General features: G+C 32.1%; 1 protein-coding gene across 1 annotated transcript; it reads right to left on the bottom strand.

Moving 5' to 3' along the window:
- Positions 1 to 6,515: 6,515 nt before the first annotated feature.
- LOC105108453 (beta-amyrin 28-oxidase-like) lies at positions 6,516 to 9,040 on the bottom strand. Its single transcript, XM_011002771.1, has 3 exons — positions 7,874 to 9,040; positions 7,246 to 7,433; positions 6,516 to 7,123 (listed from the first exon to the last, which is right to left on the bottom strand). Exons 1-3 carry the CDS (start codon positions 8,913 to 8,915, stop codon positions 6,824 to 6,826), a joined length of 1,530 nt encoding a protein of 509 aa, XP_011001073.1. The 5' UTR covers positions 8,916 to 9,040; the 3' UTR covers positions 6,516 to 6,823.
- Positions 9,041 to 12,891: the final 3,851 nt, after the last annotated feature.

The following is a 12,891-nucleotide window of genomic DNA, read 5'->3' as shown; positions in this document are numbered from 1 at the left end:
AACCCAATAATGCTTCATATAGAAAGATTATGTAACCCAATAATGCTTCATGAGGAGTCATGATCTCCTGTAGAAAAAACCTATACAACAAAATCGAAAAATTCATAATGAATATTTGTGTTATCTGGGTTACTAACAATTATCAATAATACAAGCAAAACTAATTGCACTAACATTTTTTTTATATAAATATATGAATCTATGCTAGATTCCAATTTAATATATTTCCATCAATATTTAGTTTCTTTCATTGAAACCAAACCTGATTGCACAGGTTGATAACATCTTCCTTTAGGTTTGGTTTCTTGATCTCTACTTGGATTGGCTGGACGTAAATTAAGGATTTTAAACCTACCCTATTAAATAGTCAGCATGATTGTGTAATGTCTTTAAGACACCAAATACATACTTATCCTTTCTTTTCTGTTCTTGAGGAGTGGGTAAACAATTTGTTCATGATTCCTGGAAATTAATAAACTTATGCTGTTCAGCTTTGGGTTTAAAGTTTCTGTCATATTTTGAATGTAATTGTAGAGACTTGGTGTTGGAAATTCCGATCGGTGATGTACTGATATTTGCTCATAGGAGAAGAAGCACACTGAGACACGGTATTTTACGTGGTTCGGCAAACCGTCTACATCCACGGGAGAAGCCATTGCATTATGTAGGAAGAGTTCAAGATTTACAACAATAGAGAAGGAGGAATGATCCCCTCTTTGACAACTCTCAACGTCACTCTATTTCTCTCTTTTTAGTGCTACAATAGCAGCCCACTCTCTCCTACATTTCTCACATCTTTGGCTCTTTTCCTTCTCACATTTTGCTTTCTCACATATACCTCTATTTATAAGCATTCATGGAGGCTCTTCTTGGTTTGTTGTCAACATTGGTGGTCACCAACTCTAGCTCATTCAACAATGGTGGCTGCCAATAGTCAATGGTTGGTGTCGTTTATTTGTTGTACATGAAATGACAATCAACCTAACAATCACCCCCTTTACCATTTATGTGGGGCAACTATCCTCTTGCTTCTTCAACACAAGCTTGCACCTTGCAGCTCTTCCAAGCTTTCCATTCTGAGAGCATTTGTGACCAAGTTTACAAGTACTTGTCAAACCTTTCAATCATTAGAGTAACTAAAGCACACATTTTCTCACACAAAAGGATCACTACAACCAGATGGTCTGCCACATCACATCTGAATAATGTTAATGCTTGTCTCTGGAACAACATTCCCCTTCGAGCGTATCAATCATGCTCGATCCGGAATGATTCATCAAGCCTTACATCAAGGCTTATAACACCCCCTCAAACGGATATTTCAAGTGCGATAGTCATTATCTGAATATCTCAATATGATCACAAGCTCACCACTCTTCCAAGAGTCTACTCATCCAGGAGTTGCGCCTGCCCTCTGTTCTATCCTAGGAACCACGCCTTACTTCTCCGTGAGTCTTTCGCTCTTGGTCTTAAGAGTCCAGGTAGCTTTCCACCTTTTACCATGAGGGAAACCCATTAAAGGTTGATCCATATATGTCTTGATACTCTGAGTATTACAATGCCTTCACTGAGCTCACTACCTTGACAAGTCAACTTGTTCCTTGAACCTGCGCATGCCCTCTGCTCCTTCATAGTAGCAGCGTCTTAATGCTCCATAAGTCACCCACTTATTGTCCAAGAAAAATATTTTCTAGCTCATTGATCTTTAGCATGAGGACAATATCCATGAAAATCAATCTTGCATTTGTCTCCATACTCATCATAGCCACTTCATTGGCTATCCATATATGTATTTGTCCACTCATACCTAGTCATCACATTGGCTCTGGGGCGTTCTAAACTGGGCTCCTTTCACGGCCCTTACACCTTCTCCTGAGGTGTCTCCGCTCGTTATCATGCGGCGGTTTGATCATGGGCTCATCTCATAGCCCTCACACCTTCTCGTTAAGGTGTTTTCGCCTTTTATAAGCAGTCACATCCTCCTTCAATTGAGATGCTTCAAAATGGCTTTATAAATTCTTTACCACTGATTACATAGAAAGAGAAAGTTGCGGTATACTCCTTGCAATCCTCCACCTCGATTTTTATGTTTGGAGTTTCTACGTCTTTTATCATTGCATTTGACAGCTCCACCTACACCAACTCTCTTTGGTGTCTTCGCCTTTTATCACAGGCATTTGCACCCCCTCAATTAGGTGCATTTGCAACAGCTCATCTTTCCATCCTTGCATGCATTGAAAAGGTCCTCGTTTGTTGCCTTTATCAAGAGCACAAGAGACTTCTTGTTGTATAACTTTTTCACACAGTCTCTACTTTGAGCTTCATCTGGGAACACTTATTCTTCTTGCACCTGCTGTCTTATTATAGTACCTCGTTGGATTCTCCGAGTACTCCTGCATAATCTCCGTGTGTCCTCGTGCATTTTCTATTCTCCAGATTTCTCCCTATTCCTTACTTATGTTTGACAGCAGCTCATCCTGTCACAACACCTACCCAAGTCAAAATAGGGTGCCAATCTTTATCCATTTGCTGTATTTCTCTTCCATTATCAGGGTCTTCATCATTTCTCCCCTCGAGAAATTATAGTTACCGAATCTAACTTCCTTTAAGAAATCACCACTCCATCAGATCCTTGATCATATGGAATCCAACTGTTCCTTTTTGTCATCATCCTGCTAGTCTTCAACAGTTTCATAACAAACTGCCACATATACGAAAATAGTACTGTATGGATAATCCTTCCACTAAGCAAGTTCTCAGGAAAGATTGGAGGGGTTATAACTGTCCCGCTTAAAACCCAATCTCCAAGCCAGAACTTCTTAGGCCATATCTATCCATCGTACTGTCTTTTCATATATACAACCATTTGCTAGCTTTGTTGCGACTTTCCTTTACAAGTGATCTGGAGTATCCTGGTTTTATACTTGATTTCTCAACATCTGACGAGACTACTAGTGCTCAGATTCGTCAAGATTTGTCTTCATCAAATTTCACTCTCCACCTCAAATTGTCCACATGATCGGGTGTCCAGAGTGTCCCAATTTTGCCTTCCTTCAAGGCAATTAAAATTTTGAACATAATAGGTCAACACATGTAATTGGGCAAACATGTGAGATTTCTTCTTCTTCATCTCTATTGGCCACCATGATGACGATCACATACCTCCTAATCGGGTAATCTCTCTTCAATAATTCACCATTGCTAATTTTTAGTCTCAATCTCAATGATCGGATCGTACCATTGCATCTAGAATGATCAAATTAGTTGAAAACAAGTCTGAAATCATCCAAATCACACTTTAGACGGCTAAGATTTGATCAAAATAATTCTGGCCTGATAAACGACCCAAATTCAACCTCAGAACCGGTTGCACATAGACTCCGCCACACAGAATCCTGTCCTTCAGCTCGCGGCTCAACTCAGCTTGATTTGGCTCAGCTCACTCTTGGCTGACGTGGCTGCTGACTAGTGCTGACATGTCATGCCACCTGTTTATGCTGACGAAACTGTGACATTATAATGATGTCGTCATCATCCGGATCTTGCGCGTGGGTCGGATCTTCTGGTATTCGGGTCGGGTCAGCCCATTCGGGTGAAGAAGACAAGTGTGACACGTGGCGCGCGTCTGCGCACGTGTCCAGTCACCTGTCGACGCGTGCGGCGGTTTCCAACGTCCGATCTTGACGTGGTTTTCACTAGTGGCTTCGTCTCTTCCTCCTCTACACAGTGGTATGGTCAAAACATAATTTTGACAACTTTTATTTTTGAGCAAAATCAAACACCACTTTGAACCATGTGCTCTGATACCAATTGTTGGGAATTCCGACCGGTGATGTATTGATGTTTGCTCATAGGAGAAGAAGCACACTGAGACACAATATTTTACATGGTTCGGCAAACCGCCTACATCCACGGGAGAAGCCATTGCATTATGTAGGGAGAGTACAAGATTTACAACAATAGAGGAGGAGGAATCATCCCCTCTTTGACAACTCTCAACCTCACTCTATTTCTCTCTTTTTAGTGCTGCAATGACAACCCACTCTCTCCTACATTTCTCACATCTTTGACTCTTTTCCTTCTCACATTTTGCTTTCTCACATATACCTCTATTTATAAGCATTCATGGAGGCTCTTCTTGGTTTGTTGTCAACATTGGTGGTCACCAACTCTAACTCATTCAACAATGGTGGCTGCCAATAGTCAATGGTTGGTGCCGTCCATTTGTTGCACATGAAATGACAACCAACCTAACACTTCGCTTGTTGACTCTATCAGCTATGCTTCCTACATCTGAGTGTCAAAGTGACAGTATGTCCTGTTCTTGTAATACTCTGCTAGTGATTTTATTACTTATTGCTCTCTATCTAGTAGCACTTGGCCAATGTGGGCACAAGCCTTGTGTCCAGGCTTTTGAAGCAGATCAATTTGGTAGACAAGACGCCAAATAGTGCAAAGCCAAAAACTCATTCTTCAATTGGTGGTATTTTTTTATGAGTTCAGGCATCTTAGTATCACAATTGGTTTTAACATACATTCAAGACAATCTTAGTAGGAGTTTTGGATTTGAAATCCCATGCATTATGATGATCCGTGCACTGATCATCTTCTTACCAGGATTAAAGAAATATCGGTACAGTGTTAAAAGGGAAGGGAACACACACTTTTAAGAATTGCTCAGGTCTTTGTGGCAGCTTTCAGGAATTAACGATTTACTCCTTCCTCAATAGCTTCTGAGGAAGAAGGCCGTGGAAGTATACCTCACCAAAGTTATGAGCAGTTCAAGTAAGAGAATTTATCGCGTCTTCGAGGTTAAAAGTTTAACACAAATTGCATCTAGTTGACCTGAAGATTTTCATTGGATGGAAATTTTTAAGTAAGATATTGATTGAAAATATTTTATTTAACACTTTCCACATAACAGTTAATTAGTGTTGGTTTTCAAATATCATAAAGGATTTTGTGAGATAAATTTAGAGTTACTTGGATATTTATTTTCTGAATTTTTTTTGTTTTGAATAGTTTTTTAAAAATTAAATTGTTGCAAATCATAAATTATCTAATTATTCGGCTTTCAATAGTAATTTACATGAATTAGCAGTGATAAATTTTTTAATCTAATAACAACCTCTAAAAAATAATAGGCATTATTATTATTTATAGAGAAATCTAAAAAAGCTTTTAATATTTATATATTCATTCAGGATAATTTTAGAATTTAACTTAATTAAGTCTTTACTTGATTTGTTTAAATTTATGAATATAATCACGCATTAATTATATTATTATTTTTAATTTCTAAAATATATTTTAATCAAGTTATACTTAATTAAATTATCATAGTTTAATTTCTAACTAGTAATTTTTAAAGTATGTGATCCATTTGATTCCTAATATATTGGTCCAAATATAAATTATAATTATAATTAAATAAATTAAATAATTTAATTTATTATCAATTAAACAATTGATTAATTTATATTTTAAAATCAAGTATATCATGTCATGATCCCCTAAATATTAGAAAAATTATTAGTTGTTTGACTTAACCTTTCAGTTAATGGTTTTTCAGTATAATTAATATTATTTTATCAATAATATTTTGATTTAACATTAATGTATGAAATATGTTTGTCATGTTAAATCATGTTTATTCTTTATATAATAATTATTGATTGTGTAAATAAGATTTGAAATTCTTTTTAAATCCCATTCCACCTTAGCCAAAAATTTATCAGTCAATATCATTTGATAATAGATAAAATATATTTTTTAATTCACTTAGAATAATGAATTATCTCTTGATCATTCAAGTATATTTATATAGTTCATATTATATCTAATTTATACTATTTTTTTTCTTTGATTAAGATAACATGTAATAAGATTAAAACACAATATTCTTTATATAAGATAATTTAGTGATTTAAAGTCTAAATATTATTTACACAACTATCGTGAGCTTTTTCATAGATATAAATAATATCTCCACATGAAATTCTCATGTGAGTCAATTTAGTGTACATTTCTTATAAAAAACACCTATATATTAGTTTTAGGTATCCTTTATACTTCCACTTATAAAAATAATTATTTCTTTTCATTAAAAAAAATAATATGTGTTAGTTTTTACTATTTTAATAAATGACCAATAACATTTTTTGAATAATACTATGATGCAATATAAATCTTGTAATTATAATAACTATATAATTTTTATTAAAAATATTTTTATCTCCTAAACTTTAATTTTATTGTAAATTTATTAATTTAATATTATATAAATATTAAAAATAAATTAAATATTTATTAATAATAAATAAATATTTACTAATTGACAAGATATTAAACTAACATGCGACAACCGGACAAACATCTTCTCAATTGTTATTCCTGTTTATGTAAAGATTTTAATCAATTGTTAAAACGAAGATTTTACTATTCTTATTTCCCCCATTTGTTAATTCATGTGGATGCTGGCTGAGGAGGAGAGACTTCGAATGCAATATCCCAACTTCCAAAATCTCAAAACTCTTACAATAGTTATCTTCAACAATGAAATGCAAACATCATACATGAAAACGGAGGGGGAAAGCTCCAACTGTGATAGACTCTCCTTACATATCAGTTGGCTCCCAGAGACCAAACAATAAGAACATGAGGCTTGCTGAAAGATGCCCCAAAGGCAAGTAGAGTTTCCCTTCTTGGCAGCTGAATGGCATTTGACTTCAAATCCAGGTCCCAATATTGTCCTGAGATAAAATGTACCTTAAAAAAAAACAAATTAATTCAATACTTGTCCTCCAAACTGCATGCAGGCTATTCAATTCTTGAGAGGCTGGAGGAGAACTGGAAGGCCTTTTACTGGCATGGCAAATGAAGTGTACATAATCTTTTCGTTTGGAATCACTTTCTCCCATTTGACTCTGTTCACCAGATTGTGCATGAATACAAGAATCTCCAACCGAGCGTATTCTTTTCCTGCACACATAAAAGGTCCTCCGCCAAAAGGTACAAATGTGTATGGTGCAGGGCCCTTCCCCTCAAATCTTGAAGGATCAAACTTCTCTGGATTTGGGAAATATTTGGGATTTTTGTGTGTTGAGTATACACTCCAATATGCCTGCAGAAAAGTTCATATACATCATCGATTAAGTTATTGCATTCAAGATTTGAACGTTGTTTCTGTTCGTTGTATATTTATTTTTTCGTAAAATACCATTCTAGCAACTTGTGATGACATACCTTCCATCCTTTTGGAATGGTAAAACCTGCAAAAGAGAAGTCTGCTATAACCTCTCTAAATGTTCCTGAAACAGGTGGCGAGACCCTCAATACCTCACAAGCCACACTCCAAGAATACTTCATCTTTTGAACATCATCCCAATTCAACAACTCTCCAGGAGCTTTTGACACTGCAATCTCCTTCTGTTCTGTTGATCAAAAACAATATTGAATTTCAATTTATTAAACTTCCACAGCAATTTCATATTTTTCATTTCTATGTGATAGATAGGCCATTGATAAGAAAAAAGCATAGCTAAATTGTATGCAATACAATATCAACATTGTACTTTTTAAGTGGATTCAAGGCCTTAGCAGAATATATATTCTATGAGCCAAGAAAATGGAAATTGTTAGCAACTAACTGCCTACTGTACACATTCAAAATATTTTTGTACTTTGAAGTCTGAAGTCAAAACCGTTGAAGTTTCAAAATTAGCACTAATTGACCAACATTGCTAACTCTTTAATAATCTCAAGCTTCTTCTTGTCTTAAATCTTACAACTCTGTTATGCATTTTATACACGAAATGTCTAAAAATCAGTCTGTGTTGGCTTGCAAAGAATAAGGCTAATAAAGAATATTTACCTTCCAAAACCCTCTGATAGATATGGGGATACTCAGCAAGATAGTACATGACCATTGTGATTGCACTACTGGTTGTATCATGGCCGGCGACGAGTAAACCCAAAACCTTGTAAGCAATATCCCTTTCATTTAAAGGTTGCCCATTATCGTCCGATGCAAGAAGCATCAGGGTCAATAGATCAGTAGCTTCAGCACGTTCTTCATAATTCTCCGATGCTAGCTCCCCTTTCCTCTGCTTCATGATGGCTAGAAGCTCCTCGCGAATGATTTTGCCTCCTTTGACTGCACGGTAATAGGTTGTACCGGGAAAATTTATAGGTACTGACACAAGGCCGTTAGTGACAAGATTGAAGTGATTTTCAAGCCTGCTAACATGAGCAGGATCCTTGATGTTCATAAACAATCTACAAGCCAGTGCGAAAGTGTATTTTTTGGACAATGGCAACACCCTTACTTGTTTGTATGGGGACCAATCTACCTCCAAATGATCTTTCGCCATTGAATCCATAACAGGAATGTAATATTTCAGAGCTTCTGGCTTGAGAATTTCAGGAAGAAATCTGCGCAATATGGTACTATCATCTTTGGAAGAGGTAACAATTTCCTCAGGAAAAGACAATATTCTCTGTATTGGGCGAGGCCACCAGGTGGTGACATACTTGTTTTCGCTTGAGAATAAAAACTTGTTGCCTGAGGCACCACAGAACATAGCCAAATTATCTCCAAGAAGGGATGTATGAAACACATCCGTCGAGTATTTACTCATTCTATCATTCACGAATTTCTCAGGTGTTCCACTCCTGCCAGCTCTCACAAAGTCCCATGTTTCTCCGATGATCGGCCATCCTGTCTTTCCCGGCGGAAACTTGGCATTGGAGGATTTTCTACTGTATGCTGAAAAGACAAGATAAAGAGATATACAGAGTACAGCAGGAGGAAGGAGATACGAAAAGAGGAGTCTGAGATCCATGTCCATATACTTGGCCGCAACAACCAAAAGGATTATCAGCGGCATGGCGGGCACATCACGTTGCCATGGCATAGAAAAGGATGGTTGATATATATCAAAAGAAGAGGTCGATCAAGTCCTTTCGGTCAACTTAGATATTTTTGGCTGGTCAAAACTGGTTTGCTCAACGTTTCTCTTTTATGTTAGAGACTTCTCCGGTGCCGGGCCGCTTATGGTGGCGTGCAGATACTTAAATATTAAATTAAAAGAAATCTAAAAGATTTATTGATTTAACGATGCATCCTCTCGCAGCAGTGTTCTGTCCTTTCTGGTTTTTTAAAGAAGATTTTGTCAAACCTTTATTTTTTAAAATTACATGTTTTTTCTTTAATTTAATTTTTTTATATATCAAATTATAGGATTAAGAAAAGAAAAGAAAAATTATTAAAAAACAATATATGAGTGAAGATATTTGGCACATTCTAGTAACTAAAATGGTTAATGTTAGCATCAACAACTCTTTTTTAATGAAAATAATTTAGTAATGATAATTTTTTTATAGACATATTGATACATACATTAGTAAATGTAATATTTAATTTTCTAAACTATAGAAAAAAATAAAAATAATTAAGAAAACAAATATCTTTTTTTAAATACCCATTTTGCATCATTCTCTTTAAATGAACTTATTATCAAATTATTTCTGACTCAATTTCTTGGATATTCAACTAATAATTTCAAATTACAAGCTCTTTTTTTTTTTATTAAAAATATCGTATCTTAGTTTTTTTAACGATGCAACCCGTCTTAGTGTTAAAAAAAAAATTTAAAATTTGTTTTGTAATTTTTATTTGAAGTATAAAAATATTAATTTTGATTCCATTAATTCTAAAATTATCATTAAGCACACATGAGGCACATCTTTCATAATATATTTTATAAAAAATCATTTTTGGAGTCATAAATAATTTTTTTTTTCATGGACATCACAAATAAAAAATTTCACATTTAAATTTTCTCCTTCAACATCATCTTTTTTACCCTTATCGAATTTTTGTTAGCTTAAAAATCTTTAATCATCTATATATACTTTTTTTTTAAAGTAATATTGCTATAGAAATTATTCTACATCAAATTGAAATTATGAATTCCTTGGATGCAAACTTGAATCCTATATCTATATCTTTATGTAATCAAGTTTTTAAAGAATTTTATTTGGCATTACAAAATGATTTTCATCATCCTAAAATATTTTAAGTGAACAAAATATTACATAATGAAAAATACCTCATGTAAAATTATTTCTTCATAATTTTTGGATCTCTCACTTAAATGAAGAGCATGATATTTATCATATGCTCTTACATTATAAAATATCTTATTTTTCACTTGTAGCTAAAAATCTCATTACGTGGGTTTCTATTTAAAGCTAAAATGATAAACTTATAATTATGAGAGAAATGTACACAATATTCTTTTTTTTTTTTCTGGCAACTACTCTTTTTCTCTCAAAACCCTAAATCTAGCCATTTCTAGCACTTACAAAAACACTTGGAAGAGCAAGAATTTCTTTTTTAATATGATTGTGAGTTACAACTAGTTTTTGATATTTTTCTATATATACCTAATTAATTTTGAAGTAAAAGCTCTCTCTACATGATCTTTTAAATTCTTAATTGTTCTTACTCTTAATGCTTTGATATTTCTCATTCTAGAAACTCTGATAGACCTTTGTATTCTATTGGAAAGAATTGAATCTTTATTGCATCAAAATCACTTTTTACCTTCATATGTTAGATTATATTTTCAAAAAAATTTGAACTTATATTTTATAATCTTTACTTTTGTGAGAGGCGTGTTCATTCTCTTACTATAGAAAAACTATTATGAAAATGTGAGTGACATATAAACCATTTAGATATATTCTTTATATATATATATATAAAAGATTTCGGTCTAAATCAATTGTGTATAATGTTTTTTAATATTAAACTCATAAAAATATTAAATTATTATTATTAATATCCACATATCAATGATTTAAAAACATAAAAACATATTAATTTAAAATAAAGATATATTTTTTTTCAAACACACCTTTAGAACAAAAAAACAAACATGCCATGAATCATGTTTCTCCGTCCATCTTTCATTATCTTTAAATAGAGAGAGTGTGAAATAGTCTATTTAGTTCGCACGAAAGTAAATTTATGATTAAAAAAAGGAAACAAGATTTGAACACCCCCTTCCGGCGGCAGAAAAATAGTCAATTTAGATATAATATTACATTATATTATTTAATTTTGATTTTGAATGTAGTTATTTGACTGTGGAATAGGTTTAATGAAATTAAAGGTTCATGTGGCATTATTTTATTTTGCGAAGATACTTTTATAGTTTTAATTTGGGCAATTGGGTCCTCAGTTTGATTTCTTAGATAGTAGAAGTGCATCTGTCTACAATTAACCTGATTTTAATTTATTTTTAATTTTGACTTTCAAGGGGAGGGGAATAAGTAGCAGCTTCTTATTGATTACAGTTCCATATAAAAAGAAAAATTTATTAAAAACTTGAGAATTTTTTTTTTAAAAAAAACCAAAACAGTTTGTAAAAATTTTGCTGATTTTTTTTTTGCATTTTTAGGAATTAATTTTTTTTTGTATTTACATTATAATTTGTATTCATTTTTTTAATTTATGCCAAAAGGTATTTTTCTTGTATTTGTTTCTGAGTTTTTATTTTATTTTAAAAATCCAAAGAAATATATTAAGAAAGAAACAGCTTTGATTTATGTAAAAATCATAACATCTTGAAAAAATAAAATAAAAAGTTTCAAGGGAACGTTAAACTAAAAAAATATTCTTATGAAGAAATACACAAATTGAATCAAGTATGTTTTTTATTGATAGATAATTTTATCCTTCATGGATGAAGGGAAAAGATAAAATATTTATTTTTAAATAAATTAAAAATTTAAAATAGAAAATAGAAATTTTTTTGTGGTAAATAAATAAAAATTAGAAAATATTAAAATATTAAAATATTTATATCATTTTTTATATCTCTTCAAAATTTTAATATTTTTTTCAAAAAATAAATAAATAGAAAACTCACATGTGCCCTCCATTTCTTCAGAAATTAAAATTAAAGAAAATTAGGTTGATCATAGATAGATGTCTAATGAACTAAACTATAAGGACTCAATTGCTCAAATTACAACTAGAAGGATGTGTTTGTCAGAATTCCATACAGAAAGAGCATTAAACCCTGCAAATATAAAAAATAATTAATATTCATTGAATTCGAATTGCAGAAATAATACGAAAGCCCCTAGGTTGATTATTCTACCAAAAACAGAAAAAGTAGCTGTACAAGGAACGCCATCACTATTAATTTGAATTTATATAAAACAATTATATAGTGGGTAGTATTAAAGGTTAGGATTATACAGTGCATGTGTGGATCAAATGTGAATAGCAAGTTAATTTTATCAATAGATTAAGATTTAATTGAATCATTATTAATTTATTATTGAATTAGAGAAAAATACAATAATCTCATGGGGTATCATAAAATTATAATGATTATTTAAAAATTTAAAGATATTATTCTATGCTTGTGCTATGATGTGAGAGACCCGACTAGAGCTCATGAATTTTTTTGATATTATTATTAGACTAGAAAATATAGGTGTTTATGATTATTAAAACAAGTTTTTTTTTTTTTTATCAAAATAGTATATTTATATTTTATGTGATTGAAAGCTAAAAATATTATAAATATAATTTAATCATGTTTCAAAAATATATTTAAATATTTTAATAATAAACAATGGGTTTCAATTTCATAAATAAGTTATTATAGTATTATTGTTTTCAGATCAAATACATAATATTTTTTTATAAAATTATTAAAATTTAAATAAAAATTTATAATAGCATTTAATAACCCTATCAAATCTAGAAGTATGTGAATTTGTTAAAAAAATTTGGAATGAAAAAAAAAAAGCCAGCAAAAGGCTAGGTCCATGTGTGCATAGCAAGTCAAGTGCAAACAAACCATAAAA

The sequence above is a fragment of the Populus euphratica genome, unplaced genomic scaffold (genome assembly GCF_000495115.2).
Source record: "Populus euphratica unplaced genomic scaffold, PopEup_1.0 scaffold312.1, whole genome shotgun sequence".
NCBI lineage: Eukaryota > Viridiplantae > Streptophyta > Magnoliopsida > Malpighiales > Salicaceae > Populus > Populus euphratica.
This window is presented reverse-complemented; position numbering and strand designations above follow the sequence as displayed.

Bases quoted from the DNA above. Each gene is read 5' to 3' on its own strand.
- LOC105108453 (XM_011002771.1), bottom strand. From the start codon at position 8,915: ATGCCATGGCAACGTGATGTGCCCGCCATGCCGCTGATAATCCTTTTG. The intron at 7,434-7,873 runs GTAAATATTCTT...TTTGATCAACAG, and splicing joins CTATCAGAGGGTTTTGGAAG to AACAGAAGGAGATTGCAGTG. The intron at 7,124-7,245 runs GTATGTCATCAC...ACTTTTCTGCAG, and splicing joins CCATTCCAAAAGGATGGAAG to GCATATTGGAGTGTATACTC.